The 22,439-nt window shown below is 42.1% G+C and overlaps 1 protein-coding gene across 1 annotated transcript in view; it reads right to left on the bottom strand.

The window, feature by feature from the left end:
- Adam23 (ADAM metallopeptidase domain 23) overlaps positions 1 to 22,439 on the bottom strand; it is a 159,133-nt gene that overhangs the window by 17,795 nt on the left and 118,899 nt on the right. The window contains exons 19-24 of the mRNA XM_041631816.1: positions 14,246 to 14,296; positions 13,462 to 13,525; positions 11,450 to 11,555; positions 10,138 to 10,257; positions 7,994 to 8,162; positions 5,305 to 5,416 (exon numbers count right to left, since the gene is read on the bottom strand). Of these exons, the coding sequence (XP_041487750.1) occupies positions 5,305 to 5,416; positions 7,994 to 8,162; positions 10,138 to 10,257; positions 11,450 to 11,555; positions 13,462 to 13,525; positions 14,246 to 14,296 (622 nt within the window). The remainder of the gene's footprint in view (positions 1 to 5,304; positions 5,417 to 7,993; positions 8,163 to 10,137; positions 10,258 to 11,449; positions 11,556 to 13,461; positions 13,526 to 14,245; positions 14,297 to 22,439) is intronic.

Here is a 22,439-nt window from a genome sequence, read left to right as displayed (position 1 = left end):
ACATAAAATCATATCTCCTTCTCTTTTCCATGAAATACAAAATAAGTTCAATTTTAGTCTCCTGGAAGGCATGTCTGGAGGGACAGGGAATAACTTATTTAATGACAAATATTATTTCAACTGACTATAAAGGCACATATTTATAATTCCAGCAGCAGGGGTCTGTGGGTTTTTGGGCAGCCAGAGAACTACATAGCAAAATACCATCTCAAAAGACAAAACAACAATAACAGCACCTGAAACACTGCAATTTATGCTATCAACAAAAATACAGAGGCTTTTCTGTATCTATACAAGGTAACTTCATAGCCACTAAAATATTTTAAAATAGAGTAAATCCTTAAGCTTTGGTGAGTGTGGCGTTAATAAGAAAGTGCCTGACATATAATTATACATAATACATCATACTCACATGTGAGAATCGTTTAATGATGTGAGCTACAAAAATCAAAGGCTGGTCATTTGGAAGTCACCTAAAGGCTCCATGCTAAAGCTACAATAAATAATATCTGGTGAATTATAAACATTTAGAAGTCACTGTTTTCAAAATTCTAAACTCTAATAATAGACTGTTTCTTCGGAGCCATAATAAGCACTGCTGGCAAATAATGGATCCTCTAATGGGCTTAATTGCTGCTGGGCTATCGTCATGGCTTCTTCTATTGTGCACAAAGAACAAGCAGAAGGGCTTAGCGTTCTGCCTTAAATGAGGCAGAGGCAGAATAGGCACCAAGGTTAAGCTCATGTGATCACATTTTATTTAATTATCTGTTAACGCTGATAATTAGTTTTCTCATTTGTGATGCAGTGGGTCTGGATGAATTGCCTTTAAGGTCCTTTCTATCTCAATTTGATGACTATGGTCTTCATTAAAGTGTCTGGCCCAACCTTCCTTCCTAGGAATCCTATCCAGGCCCACAGCAGTGAAAGTGGCATAACCCACTTTCTCCTCTTTCTCTTATCACCGTGATGACAGCCATCAAGTGAGAAGAACGCACCATAGCCACAATATGCACTGAGCAAAGTGAATGCAAATAAGAATGAATGGGTACGACTCACCTTCCAGAAGGTAAAATCTCTCTCTCTCTCTCTTTCTCTCTCTCTCTCTCTCTCTCTCTCTCTCTCTCTCTCTCTCTCTCTCTGTGTGTGTGTGTGTGTGTGTGTGTGTGTTTATGGGTACACGGAAATATGACTGCACATTAACAGTGAGGACATATGTGTGGAGGCCAGAAGTTTGCGTTAGGGGTCTTTCCTAGTCACGTCTCTACCTTAATTTTTGAGGCAGGGTCTCTCACTGAACCTGGAATTCACCATAAAGGTTCTGAACCAGGTCTTCAGGCCAACACTATTCTCAGAGAGCCATCTCCTCAGTCCCTAGAAAGTCCTTTAAACACAATTGTAGGGCATTCTATCCTTGCATAATAAAGGGCAATAATTCCTCTCAGTTATTTCAACACAAACAGGTTGACGGAAGAGTAACTCAAAGGCTTTCTCACATATAATCAATGGCAACATAGGTATGGATGATATGTAATAGTAAATAGTTTTCTGAAAATCCTTTCATACTATAGATGATGTGTAATAGTAAATAGTTTTCTGAAAATCCTTTCATACTATAGATGATGTGTAATAGTAAATAGTTTTCTGAAAATCCGTTCATACTATAGATGATGTGTAATAGTAAATAGTTTTCTGAAAATCCTTTCCCAGAGGACTGGAAATATAGCTCAGTGGTAGAACTTGCCAAGTAAGCATGAGACCCTGAGTTCCACTGAAAAGAGAGAAAGGAGGCAGGAAAAAGGAGAGCAGGGAGGAAGGAAGGAAATCCTCATCCATATGCCTTGTAGGTCTAGAGATCTTTCTCAACTGTCTGTGGTTTGGGGTCTGGCAGGAATAACCTAACCATGGCACTATGGGTCCTCTGTAGACAGCCTTGGCCAGTTCGTGTTTAGATTCTACCCAGATCGATATGATCTGTCTGGAATTGAATTTCAAGATCTCCTATATAAGGAAGTCCATTTCTGACATTCTCAAGTCAGTGGAAAGGGAGCTGAAGAATTTGCCTATTCTAATGTGCTGCAGTTGGGTTCTGTTTATCTCTTATGCCAAGTTCATGATAAAAAGGCAACATTTTCATTATGCTGCTTAGATTTTTCTCCAGGGGAATACAATTACATAGAGATAGGTAGGTTTGTTTTATGCTCTTTGGGTTTAGAGATAATCTCACTAACTAGCCTGGCCTGGAATGCTTACGTATTCCAAGCTGGCCTTAAAGTTAAGATCCTTCAGCTTCAGCCTCCCAAGTGTTGAGATTGCAGGCACACGCGGTAGCAATATTACAGGGAGATTACCCCATGTCTGCCTCTAACACATAGTATTCTGGTATGTTCTTGCCACATCTACCCAGGAGACTTAATTTGTAGATGCGAATGGCTAGACTGTGTGGCTGCTACTCACTATGTATGGCAAGCATCTAGAGAAGGCAGAACAAGTGCAGCCAAACCAACAGGGTGCTGGAAAAGATGACACAGTAAGTCACTATCAAGGGGAGCTTGGCACCCATGCAGAACCGACAGCTGAATAACTCTGGTTTATTGCACGGATACACTGACTTTGTACAAAGGAGCATGTGTAAATGAAAGATCAACACTAAATTCCACATTCCTTTTTTGTTGTTGTTTTTGTGTTTTGTTTTGTTTTGTGTTTCCTGGCTGCCCTGGAACTCACTGTGTAGTAGAGCAGGACAGTTGCAAACTTGAGCCTCTGGCCTCGGCTTCCTGACTGTTGGGATTATGTGGCCATTCTACTTCTTCTGGGAGGGATGGAATATTTACTAAACACCCACTAGGTGCAGAGCACATGGGCCCTTAAAATACTAGACAGACAAAATATATCTGCCAAACGGGTGAATACCACAGTCAAGGGTACAGCTATACTCTCTTTCAGTATGTTTTAACAGGGATTATAAACACTAAAATTATAAAAATTGGCAACAACATTGTAGAATGTTTGATTTCTGTTGTTTCTCATTTTATTAGTGTATTCATTAGCCCCATATTCATATAGAATATGAAGAGATACAAATAGTTAATGGAGCTATTATTTAAATGTTTCTAGATTTATTTTATGTGTGTGTATTTTGCTTATGTGCACATATGTATATCACATGCATCCTGACCCCCAGGGAGGTCAGAAGAGGACGAGGGATCCCATGGAGCTGGAGCTGACATGGGGTGTTGGGAACTGAACACAGGTCTTCTGCAAGAACAACAAGTGTTCTTAACCACTGAACCATCTCTCCAGCCCCCAAATAGAGCTATTATTTAATTGTACTAAAATTGTTTGATTTACCTGGACATTTGTTTACAAAATAACTGATTTACATTTACGTTAAATAATGACATTTTTGTTTAATCAAAATTGTTAGAAATTCACACTGACTTCAACCGTTTTATAACCAACTTGCCCCTGTTACTTGCTGCCATCAGTAAAGGGAGAAAAAGGAAACCGTGTGACCAGAGAGTGATCAGTCTGAACATGCGTGCTAATTACCTCTGAGCTGTGGAGCTACAGATAATTTTTACTGTCTTTCATTCCTTTCTTGTATTTTCTAAAATAAATACTTATTTTCTATAATAAACATGCATGATTTGAATTACAAAAAAGGCGGAATATTTTCTTAAACATAGTAAAGATTGCCATCACGTAAGATGGGAGAAGGTCAAACAAAAGACAGTGGCAAACATTCTCCCCTCTAGAGAGAGACGTTTGCCTTGTGGCTCCAAGTTTGGCTTTTCTTGGTGAACGAGCAGGTGAAGAGATGGCAAATAGAAACAGTTAATAAAGTCCCACTGCATCTAACACGTGGGCAGGGTCTACAAGAGCTCTGTCAGCACACAAATATGCCTACAGGTCAGGGAAGGAAGGAGCACGGGGCGTCTCTGATAGTCACGGCCGAACTCCACAGAGAGGTTGGAGACAGAAGCTCGGTTCTCTATTCAGGGCCTAAATCTCTGAAGCTAACTTCTGAAGGTGGAGCTAGGAATGCTTTGTTCTAGTTTTAAAGTAACAAAGGACTGTGAAAGTGGAGTAGCTTCGCTTTTAGAAACAGAGGGGACACAGAAATAGAGTGTGCGGGTGTGATAATTATTCTTATAGAATTTCCATATCCTGGGCATATTATGCCGAGGAAGGAAGGGTATTTGGATTTGAACACACTCACTGTTATGGGACTCACACACATCCAGCCCAGGCTATGTCTCTTTCGGAGCTTTTGTCTGCGTTGAGGAGCATGTTTTCCTACATGCAGAGCTTAAATGAGCTTTCACAAAAGGAAGGTGATCAACTCAGTGCTAGTCCTGTGTGCATTTTCCTGCTTGCAGGGAGAAAAAGGCATGGCAGATGATTTATAGGATACCATAAGCAGCAGCATCGAGAGAAGCTGCTGTACAACGCCATGGTCAAATGTCAAAACTGCTACAAGCAATTGTTTGCTTTCTTGGGTACCAGAGGCTTAGATGCCACATGAAACTTATTGTAACTGGCAGCTTTTCAAGATCGAACTGAGGGGGGAAGGGGAAATAATGAGAAAATGACTGTCATATTCATTTTTACATAGGCAATACTATACAATAATGTAATCGAAGCAAGCACACTCCCAGGTTGGCCTCTGGTTGCCTGGGTAACGGGTATGTCACCTGACCTCAGGGCCTGAGCATTCGCATCTTCAGATCACGTGGTGACTATGAACTGCCACAGACTCATTATGCTAAATTCTAATCTCGCTCTTCTCCTAGTGCCTCCTTAGAACAAAGCTGCGGCCTTTTTTTTTACGTCTCCTTTGAAAAACCGAAGCTATCTGAAGAACTGATTCTTTTGCCGAATCAAAAGAATTTGTTAGAATGGGGCATAAAGGGCTACAACTTTCCTCGGCAGAGAATGCGATATTGAGGAAAGATAAAAAAGTCTCATGTCAGCCCCCAAACTGCAGCTATTTGAAAATGGAGCGGCTTGTAAAATGATTAGCCTTTGTGGAAGCAGGGGAAGTAGAAGCCTAAAGGACAGAGAAGAAACCGGCATTAAAGGACGTCAGTATATTTGTCTCTTCCTAATTCAGTTCTAGGTTAAGAGGTAATTTAAATATGCCCCGGAAAATAGGACACACAGAGAACTGTGCGTCTTTATGGCAAAACGATGTGTTCTGCCGTGCTTCCTTCCACAGCCGCGGCAGCAGGGACCTGGTGCAGTGGGGGAAGTGCAGGCGAACGCAGCCTGCAGTGAGATAAAAACCGAAATCACACAAACCCTTAGGTCCTTCGTCCTTCGGGGGGTTGGGGTTCCGAACAGGATCCCGGATGCTACAGTCTGTGCCTGCCCAAGTGAAGTCACAGATGCAGGTGGCTTCGTTACTACACACCTGGGGAGGAAAGAGAAGAGATGCGGTACTGTGCATCACCGAAGCGGCAGGGTGCTAAAGGGATCTCTCAAAGTCATTTAGAAAGCTTTGGGGCCTGGGTTCATGGCTCAAATTACTTATTTTTTTCCTGATAATTATAGAAAAAATAATGATTAAGATGAAGAAAGCTTTTTAAACTTGTATTAGTTGTGATGACTTAGATACACAAATGTCTAATAAAGGAGACTTTTTCCCAAAGCAAACATTTCTAGAAACATCCATGAAAAACATACATGTTTAATTCACTAAGTTAACAGTCCCGGGGTTCAAAAGACACTTCCAAGGGGCTATCCTTGAGATAAAAGGCCGAGAGGCACAGTCACTAGCACACTGCGTGACCTCACCACGCCTAGCTCATTTGGTGGCACTTTGCTTGCTGGATAAGCACTGTCCCCCCTCCATCTGTGGAGCCACTCTTTCCTAGCAGAAGCCTCCATCAAGCCGCAAATGGCATGGACTTCCAATTTACATGAATCAAATAAAACCCTCTGCAAACTAGAAAGTAAGGTGCTTAGACCCTTTTATCATTAGAAATGATCAAATCAAATGCCAAAGCTTTTAAATCTCAGGTACTGTGGTATATGATTATGATTATTAAGACTGAACTTTGCTTTTTAAAAGATGGCAAAAATGAGAGGGAAAAAAAGAAAGCAAAAAGGAGCTTTTATGTCTCATTTTTTTAGAGCAATAACTAAAATGCTTAAAAAGTCTGCCTGGTGATTTTATTTTCCATAGCAATTTTGCTGAACACTCATTATGTGTCAGGTTCTTATGCTAAGAACTTTATGAAAAACTTCTCATTTCTCCTCACACCAGCACTTAAGGGTCGGGAGAGGGTAAGTACCCACCTACCCAGACCTCTAAGATGCCACGAAGTAGAGCCAGGATTTAAATCCACAACCCTCCCTAACCCCTGAATCCATGTTCTTAAGTCACCAGATGAGACGGCTGACTTCAGTGTCATGATGGGCATGAGTAGGGCACACCTTTGGGGGCATCTCTGAATGCGTGTCAAGAAGGATTAGCTGTAGGGTAAAGGCCCAGCCTGAGCGTGGGCCACTGTGTCACCCCATGGAATGGGGTCCTGGACTGAATAAAAATGGGGGACCTGTGTTCTCCGTTCTTGCTTTCTGACTTGATGAGAGTGCAGAATAAGCTTTGGGTGTCTGCCCTTCATATAACGCTGGACCGTGGCCTTTAAACTATGACCCAAGCCACCCTCTGCTCTCTGAAATCGTTTATGTCAGGTATTCAGTCACATCAGCCAGCTGCTACACGGCCTCCCTGTGAGCGTGCTCAGCCAAGCATCACCACAAGAGGGGCTTCGTGAGCCTGTCCACCTGACTCTGCCTCTGCTCAGCCTCATCTGCCTATCTCTCAACGTTGGGTTTTTCTGACCTTCATTCTAGACCCCCCCCTTTTTTATTATTGCTCTATTTCTTTGCACCCATTTTTCTGATTTCTGAAGTCTATATAAATTTTGAAATGCTTTAATTTCACTAAGTCCAATATAAATCACTGTTATAATTTAAGTACTATTATTATCATTATTAAACTTCGTTTTTTCCAGGAAAGGCAACATTCTCAAACACTTTAGACACAGAATTAAAGCTATGCACAGGTTTCAATATGGACAGCGTCGTTTTCCAGGGGTGGGGGTTGGGGGGGATGAGGACAGCCCAAGCAATAACTGGACATCTTTAGAAGTCTGGAACCATCTGTGACAGGTTCTCCTGTCAGTGTGACCCGAAATGAAAGTCAATCACTAATATGACTTATGTTGTTTTGTGCTATTAAAAAATACGGACACAGAGCCTCCAGTCCCTTAGCAACCACATTGATTTTCTCCCAGCTTCTAAGATGTCATGATGGCTAATTTCGTGTGCTAAGTTAACTGGGCTGTGGGGTGCCCAATTGAGCATCGTTTCTGGATGTGTCCATGAAAGCATTTCCAGACGAGAGCAACATCTGAATGGGTGAACTCCGCGGAGCTGATTGCACTCCCAACAGGCACTGAGCAGAGCTCACAAAGAGGAGGAAACGGAGTTCAACCTCTTTCCTTCCTTCATCTTCTCCAGCCCTAGACCTCGGGTGTGCACCCTCGGCTCATGTCAGCAGACTCAGAATGAATCATACCGAGAATGGACAAGATCTCCATTTGATAAACAGCAACAGTGGGACATCACAGCCTCCATAATCATGTGATAATATTCATAATAAATCTTCTTAGACAGATAGAGGATAGATACATAAATAGGTGAGCAGATAGAAGATTTATGGCATTTTTCTACAGACTATTGACTAACATAGATGTCCAGTTACATTTGGGGAACACGGTCAAAACAAATAATCAATAATGATATGAGAAATAACAAAATAAAATCAAATTAATTTATAAATAATGACTTTAGCAGATAAAGCTACTGAGAAAATGACGACAGCTGGGGAATAGAATTTGTCCACCGCCTCAGTAAGAAATGACTGTCCTGTCACTGTGAGCTGAGGAAGAGTCAAACTGTGACATGGATATCTACTTACCCCATGGCCTGAACAGACTTTGCCCTTGGAGTCAAGTGGGCAGCTGCTCATATTCAGGGCTTGAATCTGTAGGCACTTCCGGTCTAAGCACATCATGGACGGACCACATGGAGTCCCATCTTCTACGTAGCCCACATCTGTATTGTCATCTAAAACCACATGAGCACCACTGGAAGCAGAGAGAGACCCACATGAACATAGACACCACACCCACAGTCCTGTGCCAGCGCCTACAAGACTCGCCACTCACGAAACAGAGGAGACTGTTAGAACTCACAGCGTTTTTCAAGACTATCTCTGCTTCCCACCTAAGAAGAGCGCCAGAAAGAAGCTACCTTTTATCATCAATAGCAGACATTCCCAGGAAAAACTATTATTGGCAGGAAGCCTTCTGACTCTTCCATTGTTTCCAATATCAAGGCTAAATGAAGGCATTCGTGTAAAAAGAGAAGAAGAAATGCTTGGTTCTCCAAGGCGTTGTAGGGAAAGGCAGGATGGGAGGGAAATAATGGCAAGCAGAAACGGCAAAATAAGGTATTTGAAAATTATTATTACCCCCAAGGGATTTAGCTATCACAATTAAAAAGATAAAGCTGGGCAAAGTCTTCTTTACTAATGTATACTTCTTATGTTTCAAAGTGAGGGGCAGTTAGAGTTTGAATGATAATTAATGGCATAATTATTACCAAAGAGTCTTGCTGAATAATCTACAAATACGGCAGCTTGCAATATAACCATCTAATTTAAGAAGGTTATTAAAAACATGTGAGAATGTATACATAGAAAGAGTGCTTGTGTACGTGGAGGGTACTAAATATAATACCACAGATTATTCCATGGACGAGCTTACTGCCTAAGGCCTCATTAGAATTACCTCAGAGTCATTTAGCAAGATGGAAAAATAGCAGTTATCTGATCAAGACATTATCCAATTGTGCATAATTTCTCTTCGATAATTTCCAATAATCATTCACTCCCAGAAAAAAAAAATGGTTTCGGAGTCTCAGGAAAGTGAAGGGGTAGATGCTATGTAGGAGGTGTGGGGGGTATTTTTTCTAACATCAATAAACTATATTTTAATAACTATTTTCTTTATGTGATTTGGTGCTTGTTAGGTCGTCATCTAAACCAGACACATGCAACATAAAATACAGAGTAAAAAATAAAACACACAGTGTTCAAAGAGTGTTACACTCCAGTGCTCCAAAGATTTATCCAGGGGTAAAATGAGCCCAGGTTGAGTGTTCCTAACCCAAAACTCTCTGAAATGTTCCAAAATCTGAGTACTGGCAGGATGCCATGATTGGAAAAGTCCAGCTAAAACACAGCCACACTTAAAATGCAGGGACAGCGAAGGTACTGGGTAAAAACCACTGCTCAAAATAAGAAATATAAATGGCCAATAATTACAAGAAAGCCCAATATGATTCAGGGAAGTGCAATTCAAAGTGCACTAAGATGCCATCTCAATTTACTTAATGCAGCCTCCATAAAAAAAATTACAAACACTGGCTAGAGTAAAGAGAAAAAAAGAAATTGATTATAGTAAGAGTGGGTGTACAGCCTTCAACACAACAGAATGGGGGTTCTTTAAAACACTAGGTAGCTCGACCTTGTGTTTACTGTGGCATTATCACAATCGCCAGGCGGCAGAATCAACCAACCCATCAGCAGAAATGGACGCAGGAGATACGGTGCATACAGAGCAGACTCCCACTTAGCCACGGAGAAGAGTGGCTGCCATTTTTAGAATGTACGGGAACTACGTTTGCACACTGAAAGACAGGTGCGACATGCGACACGCCGTCTCACACATGGGTGAACTTGTAAACGTTCTCTGATCAGTGGAACCGTGAAGAGTAGGGTCAGAGACTATGCAGTGTGGGGTAGCCGTAGTGGATCCATCCTGCAGCCCTGTGTGGAGGGATTCAGTAAGCTCTGTTAACATACACGGTTACTATGCTAATAAAACAGATGCAAAACCATAAAAATTTTCCTTCAGTCTGTAGTGTAAGGTACAAACGAAACATAAGTAAATTCCATCCTTAGTCCTGGGTTTCATCCTTGGGATGAAACGTTAGATTGTTGATGTTTCCAAAGTTTGATTGTTTGAAACTGTGATCAGGTCGCCCCCGACATGTTACCTGCAGTCAATCACTCGGCCTTGATGGTAGAAGGACGTCGGGATGATCTCTCCTTGAAGCTGACCAATCCTCGGTGCTCGGGTAAGATTGGTGCAGAGTAAAAATCCACAGAACACGTCACTGCATGGGTTTCAGAAGGCAGAAGACAGGAAGAGTCTGGCTCAAAACCCACAGACCACACTGCATGTACATTAGCCCTCTCATTGTGTGGCTCTGGGAAGCAAACCCACAGCCTTGCAGATGCCAGGCAGGCAGTTACTGTTGAGCCCGATCATCTCCACTCCTGAAATCTCTCGGCACTCTCTCCACTGCGGAATAAAAGCACTCGGGTCCTCTAACTTGGCTAGGACCCTCCTTGAGCATGGGACAGCTTCACTCATGAAGTGTGCACCCTTGAAAAGAAAGGCCGAGGATGTTCTCAGCCAGAAGCAGCACTCCTGTTCCTACATCCACAGTCCGACACACCCCTCCTCTCCACTCTAAACTGACAACAGCACAGCCAGATCGCAGGGCTAGAAGGATGGCACTTGCAGACAACGGAAGACAGATGATCAACCTGTGAATGTGTGGTTCCTACATCTTGCAACCATGGGTTCACGAGTGCAAGAATTTAAAAGTCAACATAATAAAGATGGCACAGCGGAAGGGAAGACATCCTCCAGATCTTTGGTGGCGTTATTAAATGACTCACCTGCTGCTGTGAGGACACTTCCACCTCCAGCCTAAGCTGCTCATAAACAATGACTCATACAGGATGACGGCACGCAGTGAAGTGCCACATCACCAGAAAGGAAACCTGCGTGGAAATGAGCTACATTCCACTCATAACGTGAGAAAGGCAAACTAAAGCCGTGCCAAGATAGTTGTCCACAGACACAAGAACTGATACAGTTTAAAAAAAAAAAATCTGGTAAGATGAAGTATTGGCGAAAGCAGCATATATTCTGGAAGGGTTTCCTAGAGCACAAACTGATATCACCTGCTGACAATGAAAACATGCATCCATGACCTAGCAACCGTCTCGCTAGGTACATGCCCTAGAGAGACGGACGTGATTTACATGGGGCTATATGCACAAGAATGTCCACAGCAGTATAGTTCAGGTCTTCCTCTTCTTTTCACATTTATCTATTTAAAAAAATACGGGAGTGGTGGATGCCATGTATAATTCATCTTCTGTCAGTTTCATACAGGTACATTGCAACCATTGCATCCACAGCTCCCCTATTTTTTGTCCACTGTGTGCTTGCCTCAGCCTGGGAGTGCGGTTGCTATGCTCCAGCGGTTGCTATGCCCCAGGGTGCTCACTCACTGTTTGCTGCATTGGATCCACCGGTCTCCATCTTTGCCACAGTTGCCCTTCTCAGTGCCTTCCGTGTTCAGCTTCTCATAGCAGAACTTGTCTGACCCTGCAGCCTCTATCAGAGATGGGTGAGAGAAGAAAACACATTTTACTTCTCTGGGCTACTCACACTCAGTGGGCTGCCACAAAGTGTCCATCAACTAACTGCCTCTCGGAAACAGGGAGAGAAGGGACTCTTGATTGCCAGCTCCTACGGTGAAAACATTCAAGGGCTGACTTCAAGCCGTGGATGTGCCGTTCCCTGGCTTATCAAAACCTCCAAAATTCAGCTGCTTTTGTGGGCTAGCGCAAAACTGCTCCAGCACGGCACTGTCTGTGGTATGAGAACTCTCTGGCCAGATCTCGCTGGCGAGTTTAAAGGTGACCAGTGAGGAAAATCACTAGCAGCAACAAGAACACCACCACACACAGTAAACGAATATGTATTCTTAATCCTGTTTCATTTTAGCATGTGTGTGTGGGGGTGTCTATGGGTGTCATGCTTAAATGTACAGTTGTATACCATGTGCATACAGTGTCAGATGAGGCCAGAAGAGGGCATCAGATCCCCTGGAAATGGAGTTAGTGACAGCTGTTAGACACCATGTTAGTGCTGGGACATGTGGAAGAACAACCAGTGCTCTTAACCACCGAGCCATCACTCCAACCTTCTTAATCCTATTTTATGTTAATATTTGGAGATGCATTTAAAAGTCTCAGCCACTGAGGTTGTTTAAGCTAACAGCCTCACTCTTTAACCAAGCTGGCTTTAGCTACTAGTCGCCGTCCTGACGCAACATCCCAAACGCTAAGATTGCAGTGTGAGCCATTGTGCCTGGTTTTGCTGATTGATTTTTATATCAACTCTTGAATTTTGATATTTAAATTTTAGGAAGACGTTATGTCCTTATTATCTACGTGAAGCACCGAGTACAAACCTTACGTGTGAATGACAGCTGCCAAACATTGAAATCACTCACATGACCTCATTTGTACACTTTCTTCCAGATGGAAGATCCAGCCTCAGCCAGCTAGGGAGTCTCGGTTCTCGTCCTTCCAGTCCTGATCAGTTTTTATCAACTTGACACAAACTAGAGGCACCTCAAAAGAGGAGAGTTCAATTGAAAAACTGCCCCCATCAGACTGGCCTGTAAGCAAGTGGAGGGGCATTTTCTTGCTCAATGCTAGGCAGGTGCTTTTGGGTTGTGTAAGGAAGCAGGCTGAGCCAGTCTTAAGGAGCGAGCCGGTAAGCAGCGCTCCTCTATAGTGTCTGCTTCAGTTCCTTCCTCCAGCTTCCTGCCTTGAGTCCCGGATCAAACTTCACACAGTGTGACTGGGACACACAAGCCAAATAAATCTTTTCCTCCCCAAGATGATTCTTCTCAGTGTTTTTTTATCAGAAAGCAAAGTAAGGCAATTCTTATACAGCTCTCCTGAACCGAACAGTTCTGAGTCACTGCCAATGTCAGCCAGAGACCTGTGTATTAACATTCAGGTAACATGTCAGAGATTTGTCACCATGGTACTGTCTGCTCCCAGGGAAACTCCTGCATGTCATCCCTTTAACTGGGACAGGGAATGACAACAAAACAGCAACAAGAAACAAAACCAAGTCCGCTCCTCTCCCCAGGCAAACCAGCAAGGTGCACAGTAAGTCATGCGATTGTGTGAGTGGTCAGATAAAGACTGTGTTACGCACTGTGGCACGCAGCCTTGTGGCCACAGGTAGCTGTAACATCCCATAACGGCCAAGGCCAACGAAAGACACTTTTGGTTCGCATGGCAAGATCTCCACTTGGGTTATCTGTTTGCCACAGTTTTTGCTGGGTCATCATCATTCTTTGAGGTTGACTGGGAACTGAACCAAAAGCCTCTCATGAATTCTTCCACAGCACTCCGTGCTGGGTGTCTCTGTCCCAGGCTGGAAGACAGAGCTGTGAAGAGGACACTGTATGGCCATCAGGCAGGAGGGTGCAACCTACTTGTTCCCCAGATGTACTGACACTGGTTGTCTCTTGTCTTGCACTCCCCATTGTAGCAGCGACCCTGAGAGAAAAAGCAGGTATGTTGTGAGTCACAGGTCACAGGGCCATTTCCCCCAAAACTCTGAGCACAAGGTCCCTCTCTGGGGGGGGTCACACAAAGTTCTCTTCATTTCATCCTCAAGTATTTTCACAGTGGCCAATAAGAAACACAAACATTTTAAAGAAGTGTAAGATACACTATATTAAATTTTTTTTTTTTTGGTTTTTCGAGACAGGGTTTCTCTGTGGTTTTGGAGCCTGTCCTGGAACTATATTAAAATTTAAGAGCTCAGGGTACATTTAATAGAACAGCTCTTTAAATGTAAAATAATTATTGTTACTTAAATTTTTATGGGGAACAAAAACTTGTACCATTCTGCAAATGATACCAAAATGGCTTTTAGCTTCTCTTCTATGTGAATGGTTGGGGCTATAGTACCGACTTGAGAAAAGTCTCATAGAAGATTGTCGTCTTTTTGCTAAATAGACTGAAATTATTATTTAAGGATGGTCACAACCCAGCAAATTGGAGCCCCAGTTTCTGCAGCCATGACATTTCTTTCTCTTTTCCTTCAAGCTGGACAATTTGTCACTGATCAAACATATGTGATATTTAGACGAAATAAAGCTAATATAAAGCAGCACCCCACTTCCCTCTAAAGTTACACTTATCAAAAAGGGGAAAGAGATAGCACTAATCCTTTTGAAATTACACTGAAATCTTACTTAGAGCCTAGCATACCTGATTTTGATTGCAGGCATAGCCGTCTTGTTTATGGAGATTTGGTGGGCACTGAAAAAAATATTATCATTTTAGTTGATGTACAGCATATAAAATACTTTCAGAAAAATTTGTTTAATATAATAATGAGAGGGAAAGTAAATATACAATTAGGAACATTTAGAAAAGCACATAAAACTCCATTAATGGGTTATTTAATTTAATTATATCATTACTAAAATGAATAAAGTCCATGCAGTTAATCATTTTTACGGTTCTCTATTTACCAGGAGATGGGCAGATAATAAATAACGTTCACTTGTCAAGGAGTTACAAGCAGAAGGGGCTAAAATGGGCGGTGAAGGGAATGAATCGGCTTGCTGCACAGGAGTGGACACATTAAGAACTAATTTGTAGGACCTTTTGCAGCTTCTTGTAAACGTCAAATCCGCATGTGAAATGGGACATGTGCCTATGGGACACTTTACAGAAACAGGAGAAACAGGCTCGAACCACGGTGCCATCAACATAAGTGCTGTACCGCTGCGGCAGCTCTGACCTCTCACACCGGACGTGGACTAGAATGATCTATGGGGAAGTAGGGGTATTTTGGTTGTGTTTTAGCCAAATAATCTATCACACCATTTTCAAGTGCACTTCATTTTCCCCAACAGGTATCCAGGATAAGTGATGTCACACTTTTACGGAAAGGCAGGTGCCACCGTGTTGAAAGAGTTTGGACAAGGACTTCAAAACATAGTGAGACACACCGAGGTCCTCTTGCTTCCCACTTTCTCAGAAAAGGGCTTTTTAACCTAACAGTGTCTCTGGCCTCAATCCAGAGCCTCCATCCTTCTTCATCTGTATCCCCCTACTTGTCTTTTTGTCTCTCACACAACATCCTCAGATTCACTTCAAAACATCAGCTCTTTTCCTCAACTTCTACCATTTAATCCCAGGTTAGGCTGCCACGATTAGAACCTGGACTGTAATCTCCAACCGATGCCTCCCTGCTTGCACCCGCTTCCCTGTACTGGATCCCAGAGAGATCCCTTAAGACATAGACACTAAACCATGTTGGTAGCCTGCTCAAAAGTTTTCAGTAGCTCCCAAGTTCCACGTGATCTGCTCCTTCCATCCACAGCCCATTATTTCCCTGACCCCATTCCCAACTATCTCAACAGTTGATGTGACTCTGTGTGCTAAGCCAGGCATGCTGCCAGCCCACTGCCTGATCACTGCGGGGCTCACTCCATCTCTTCCGTAGGGGTTTGGCTCAAATATCACCCTCCCCAAAAGCCTCCTCTAACCACGGCCTTTAAAGTGGCAGCGCCCTCCCAGGCTTGCATTCTCTGTTCCCCATTGCCTACATTTTCCTTCTCCACCACACCTGCCACCAACTGACCAACCATGCATTTCCCCTGTTTGCTCACTTTTGTTCCCATAGCTACATGGGCTCCATGCAGGCAGGATTTTCTGTTTGGTTTCCTGCTGCACAAAGCAACATCAGGATGTGGTGGGTGCTCAATTACTACTAGCTGACCAAGAAAATGAATGGATACCCCATAGTGGTAAAATGGAGTTCTTTAATGTAGCACACATGGGGCTGTGCACTGAGCTTGCCATAGAAAGATGAAGGACTCATGCAGCGTTCCCGGGGAGCAACGACACACTATAGGACATGTTGCAATAAAATGGCAATTTGATATCTTCCTAAAGGCTGGAGCCCCTTACGGTTTCATTCACCACAGCTTTTCCCTCGGCCTGGTGCTGAGTATCTCAGGGATGCATTGATTGACACTAGAACAAACTTTACAAAAGCAGAGATTTCTGTGGCCTCTTCTATCTCTCTGAATTCTCTCAGAATACAATCATCATCTCATTAATCAGCTTTCATAAATTATTCACTTACCCTCAAACCAGTACAACCACTGTAAATAGAAATGGGGGGGGGAGGCACTTCTAGAATAGGCATGTCACTCTTATGATGTCTTGAAAGGAAAAGAAAGGAAAGGAAAGGAAAGAAAGGGAAGGGAAGGGAAGAGAAGAGAAGGGAAAGGGAAGGGAAGAGGAAAGGAAAGGAGAGAGGAGAGGAGAGGAGAGGAGAAGGGAGGGGAGGGGAGGGGAGGGGAGGGGAGGAGAGGAGAGGAGAGGAGAGGAGAGGAGAGGAGAGGAGAGGGGGGAAAAAGGAAGATTGTTTACTGAAAAAAATATCCTCATTTTAACTGTCACAGCTACAAGTGAGCCAATTTCTAATCCATCTGTTTTTAGTTGAGACTAAGAAAAGACAGTTGTTAGACAGGTGTGGCAGGGCACACCTGCTGCGGTGGTCTGAATGAAAAGGGCCCCATGGGTACATGTATTTGAATTCTTGGTCCCCATTGCTAAGTTTGGCTTTTATAAGTCAAGGCCCTGTCACAGTGATAGAAATTGAGACAGTCGGGAGGCAGCAATGGAATGCTCATGGCTAGCCTGAACTGCAAAATAACATCTTACCTCGAACAAACACACAAACAACACAAACCAAAAAAAAATCACTAAGGGCAGTTGCTCATCACTGAAATGTTTAGCAGGGAACCCCGTTCTTCTCACATCCTCTAAGGGTGTTCAGAACATAAGCAAATCTGGACACTTTCTTCCCGGAGTAAATCTGGGGAATCTGACCACCACTGCACCCCTGGCCCACCTGGGATGCCATGCAGCAAGATTCACCTGAAGCATTTCAACGGTGCTCATTTTAAATTGTGGAATACCCCCACTGATTACCAGCGCTTGCAAGGAGGGACCAATTCCACAGCTTTCAAATATCTTTGCTATGCCACTGTATTGTTTGCCAAGAATTTCTTTCAGTTGCTCGAGTATTGATTATTCTGTCATAAACTGTGCAGTGAAAAATAAACAAGGGGTTCAACATAGCTCTAAATGAGGTGCTGCCATCAAATCCCTCCCCTCAGAGCTCAGGGAAATCAACAGAAAAGAAGGCAGGAGTTGGGGAGACAGCGGCTGGAGGACACCAGGAAAACAAGGCCCCCTAAACAACTGAGCAAAGCTCACATGAACTCAGAGGCTGAAGCAGCAAGCACAGGTCCTACACGGGTCTGCACCAGGTCCTCTGTGTGTAGATTGCAGCTTTCAGCTTTGCGCTGCTGCAGGATGCCCACACATGTGAGCAGGTGGTCTCTGATGTTGTGTCTCCTGGAGCTCTTTTAGTTTCTTCTTGGCTTGGATTGTTCAATATGATGGTTTTTGTTTCATCTTATTCTATTTTATTTTGTTATGTTTTAAAACAAAGAAAAAGGAATTCAGAGATACAAGTAAATGTGAATATAAAAATGAATTAAAAACATGGCATCAAAAAGATAAGGGTATATCATTGTTTCTCATGGTTCTCAGGGATTGGATGGAGGAGGGTCATCTGTCTATGTGTTACTTTCATTGGATAATAAAGAGACTGCCTTGGCCTTTTGATAGGGCAGAAAATTAGGTGGGCAGAGGAGACAGAACAGAAGGCTGGGAAGAAGGGAAGTGAGGTCAGATCTCATGGAGCCAGCCGCCAGGTCGGACATACTGAATCTTTCCCGGTAAGCCACCAACCTCATGGTGCTATACAGATTATTAGAAATGGGTTAATCAAGATGTGAGAATTAGCCAAATAGGAAGCTACAGATAACAGGCCAGGCAGTATTTAAATGAATACAATTTGTGTGTTGTTACTTCGGATGTAAGGCTAGCCGTGCGGAAGCCAGGAAGGATGAAAAGCAGGCCTGCTTGCCCCATCACTACAGGGATTGGTTCTCAGGGATGCAAAGGTTCTATTTTCATAAAAACTCTGAGTATCAACAAATTTAAAATTCTTTGTCCCTTACAAAACAGAAAAAAAATATTATGGCTTTTATGTCCTTCTATTTCATCCACCTACTTTGGGCTCATTCTGATGATCAGATTTTAAAATTACTAATAAAATAGCATTCTATTCCAATGTGCCACTCACTGAAAGATTAATTTAGCAGTACAATTTTCACCACCAAAAATAAAAAAGATAAAAAGAAAAACAATTGCATTTCTTAGACAATAAAATAGGTTGAACAAAGAGGCCCTATTTTATTCTACTTGTGTGTAGAGGTGTGTGTATAGTATATCAGTACATGTGTATTGTGGTGTGTGTGTGCGTGCGTGCATGTGTGCACACTGGGCTCCATGTGTGCCTGTGAAAATCAGAGGTTGATATTGGGTATCTTCTTACCATACTTCACATGTATGTTTTGAGACAGGGCCTCTCACTTCACCTGGAACTCACCATTACCAAAACTAGCTGCTACGGTATTCTCCTGTGTCTGCCTCCTGTGCTGAGATTACAGGCATGTGCCACTCCTTCTGGCTTTCATGAAGATGCTGGAGATGCAAACCCATGTTCTCAGGCTTGCACGGGAAGCCCTTTATTGACTGAATCACTAGCCAGCCCCAGTATCCTCATTTCAAAATCCTTATTTCCAGCAAACTCTGTGGCAATTCAGGAATTAAAGATTGAAATTGAAACCTGTACCTCTAAAAAGACTGAAGATGATAGCCAAGGGAATAATATATTGCAGTTGTAAAAAAACAATAGTATTCTATAAAACTAACAACAAAGTTAAATTCTATGTTAGGATAGTTAGACTTGTGAAAGACAGAATCCACAGTTCTTGTACTCTGTCATTACACAAAGGAGTCTGCTAACACATCTGTATATGAGAGACGTGTAAGAAGGACACACATATAAAAAGAGTCAGGACATATTTCCATTTGCTATATATAATTAACAGATCCACAGGTAATAATATGAAGACCTTTTTAAAGGTTAGCTAGCATATTTTCTTTCTCTCTTCCCATGTTCCCTTTGAGCAAATAAAACTCAGTACAGTGTCAACTCTCTGCTCCCCCACCACCGGAATGATTGACTGATACGTTGGCAAATAATAATTAGACATTCTGAGCCAGAAAGTATAATATGGTTAGGAAACAAGCACTGCCCACCGCCTTGCCAGGCTGTGGAAGGCTGGCCTCTGCAGAAAGTGTACCCTGGAGCCAACTGTGTCAGTAACCTGTTACTACAATCCGAACCAGGATCTATTAAGAGACACATGTGGTCCTTGTATTAAGGTATGGTTATCTCTAGCTGGTCATTTTCATTTTTTATAGCATGAACTTTTGACATCAAATTGTTCTATATTCGTTGTGATCCCAGTGGAAGCCACTGTATCTTACAGCGGTTAAGTCCAGTCCTCGGACTTAACCTAAAGAGATAACCCTACTTGAGAGATAGTCCTACAAATACATAGAGGTCTTCCATACTGACAAAACAATGAAAAAACAGAAAATCTAATTGGTAACCTCTGGATAACAATCACATGATATATTTGCATCACATGACAATAAAACAACACGATAGCACAGGAGAGCCTTCGGAAGACACATTAGAAAGAAAATGAAGGTCAAACGAGATCTCAGGTCCTTTCTGTGGCGCACAGGCCCTGCTGGCCAGAACCCTGATATTCTTTTTTAAATTGTTTTTATTGGGCTATCTATTTTTCTCTGTTTCCCTCCCTTCCTCCCCCCCCCATCTACTCTCTCCCATGGTCCCCATGCTCAGGAGATCATGTCTTTTTCTACTTCCCATGTAGATTATGTATGTTTCTCTTAGGGTCCTCATTGTTGTCCAGGTTCTCTGGGGTTGTGAACTGTAGGCTGGATTTCTTTGCTTTTTATCTAAAAGCCACTTATGAGTGAGTACATATGATATTTGTCTTTCTGGGTCTGGGCTACCTCACTCAATATGATGTTTTCTAAATCCATCCATTTGCCTGCCAATTTCTTGATGTCATTATTTTTTCCTGCTGTGTGGTACTCCATTGTGTAAATGTACCACAGTTTCTTTATCCATTTTTTGGTCGAAGGGCATTTAGGTTGTTTCCAGTTTCTAGCTATGACAAACAGTGCTGCTATGAATATAGCTGAGTACATGTCCTTGTGGTATGATTGAGCATCCTTTGGGTATATACCCAAAAGTGGTATTGCTGGATGTTGAGGTAGGTTGTTTCCTAATTTTCTGAAAAATCGCCATACTGATTTCCAAAGTGGTTGTACCAGTTTGCACTTCCACCAGCCATACAGGAGTGTTCCTTTTACCCCACATCCTCTCCAGCATAAGCAGTCATCAATGTTTTTGATCTTGGCCATTCTGACAGGTGTAAAATGGAATCTTGAAGTTGTTTTGATGTGCATTTCTCTATGGCTAAGGATGCTGAGCATTTTCATTGGTTTGCAATTCTCTTTCTTAGTAATGTCTTTGTGTGGTTTTGATATCAGGTAATTGTAGCCTCAAAAAAAAAAGATTTTAGAGAGGGAGGGGGAGAGGAGTGGGGGGAGGGGGAGAAGGGTGGGAGGAGGGGGAGAAGGGTGGGAGGAGGGGGAGGGAAATGGGAGGCTGGGAGGAGGTGGAAACTTGTTTTTTGTTTTTTTTTCTTTTTCTTTTTCTTCTTTTCTCAATAAAAAAAAAGATTTTAACAATGTACCTTCAGTTTCTATTGTGTGGAATATTTTGAGGAGGTAATAGTTCTCTGAAAATCTTGTAGAATTCTGTGCTGAAATCATCTGGTCCTGGGCTTCTTTTGGTTGGGAGACTTTTGATGACTGTTTGATGTGGGACTCCCCTTTGTGTGCTGTGATTACCATTAATGAATAAAGAAAACTGCCTTGACTTGTTGATAGAGCAGAACTTAGATAGGTGGGGAAGACAGAACTGAATGCTGGGAGTAAGGAGGTGGAGTCAGAGAGGGGCCATGGAGCCCCACCAGAGACAGAACTTTAGCCAGTAAGCCACAGCCACATGGTGATACACAGATTAAGAGAGATGGGTTAAATTAATATGCAAGAGTTAGCCAATAAGAAGCTAGAGCTACTGGGCCAAGCAGTAATTTAAATAATATAGTTTCTAGAATTTTGGAATTTGCTTACAATATACTTCCTGTTTACTTAGGTAATATTATAGCCTTCTGGTGTCTTTGATAGAGTTGAAGAATTTATATTTATAGTTTTCCTCAGTTATGATAAAACATAAAGTAGATATAAATATTATAACTGTAATTCTTGCTTAATAACTGCTTTGTTACATGTAATTTTTCTGTGTTAAAGCTAAAACCTTTCTTTTTATTTAAATAGAAAAGGGGAATGTTGTGGGAGTCCCCTCTGTATGCTGCGATGACCATTAATGAATAAAGAAAACTGATATGGCCTGTTGATAGGGCAGAACTTAGATAGGCAGGGAAAACTAAACTGAATGCTGGGAGTAAGGAGGTAGAGTTAGAGAGAAGCCATGTAGCCCCGTCGGAGACAGACACCAGAACTTTAGCTGGTAAGCCAGAGCCACACGGCAAACACAGATTAATGGAGATGGATTAAATTAAGATGTAAAAGGTAGCCAATAACAAGCTAGAGCTAATGGGCCGAGCAATAATTTAAATAATGTAGTTTCTGTGTGATTATTTCAGGTTACAGGTCTATCTAATTTGCTTATCTGGTCTTGATTTAATTTTGGTAAGTAATATTTATCCAGAAAATTGTCCATTTCCTTTAAGTTTTCCAGTTCTGTGAAGTATAAGTTTTTGAAGTATGACCTGATGGTTTTCTGGATTTCCTCAGTGTCTTCGGTTTTGTCCCCCTTTTCATTTTGATTTTGTTAATTTGGATATTTTCTCTCTGCCTTTAGTTTGGATAAAGGTTTGTCTATTTGGTTGATTTTCTTGAAGAAAAAACTTTTTGTCTCATTGATTCTTTGTATTATTTTCTTTGTTTCTATTGTGTTGATTTCAGCTTTCAATTTGATTATTTCTTGCCATCTAGTATTTCTGGGTGAGTTTGCTTTCTTTCTGTTCTAGAGCTTTCAGGTGCTTAGTTAACTCACTAGTGTGGGATTTCTTCAGCTTCTTTATGTAGGCATTTAGTGCTATAAACTTTCTTCTTAACACTGCTTTCATTGTGTCCCATAAATTTAGGTATGTTGTGTGATCATTTTTGCTGAATTTTAGGAAGTCTTTAATTTCTTTATTTCTTCCTTGATCAATTGGTGATTTGGGCAGCATTATTTAATTCCCATATGTTTGTGGGCTTTCTGAAATTAGTGTTACTGTTGAATTCTAATTTTAAGCCACTGTGATCCAATAAGATAATGAGGTTATTT

The sequence above is a fragment of the Microtus oregoni genome, unplaced genomic scaffold, assembly GCF_018167655.1.
Source record: "Microtus oregoni isolate MIOR12 unplaced genomic scaffold, Mior012 000038F_ref0000394, whole genome shotgun sequence".
Taxonomy (NCBI): Eukaryota; Metazoa; Chordata; class Mammalia; order Rodentia; family Cricetidae; genus Microtus; species Microtus oregoni.
This window is presented reverse-complemented; position numbering and strand designations above follow the sequence as displayed.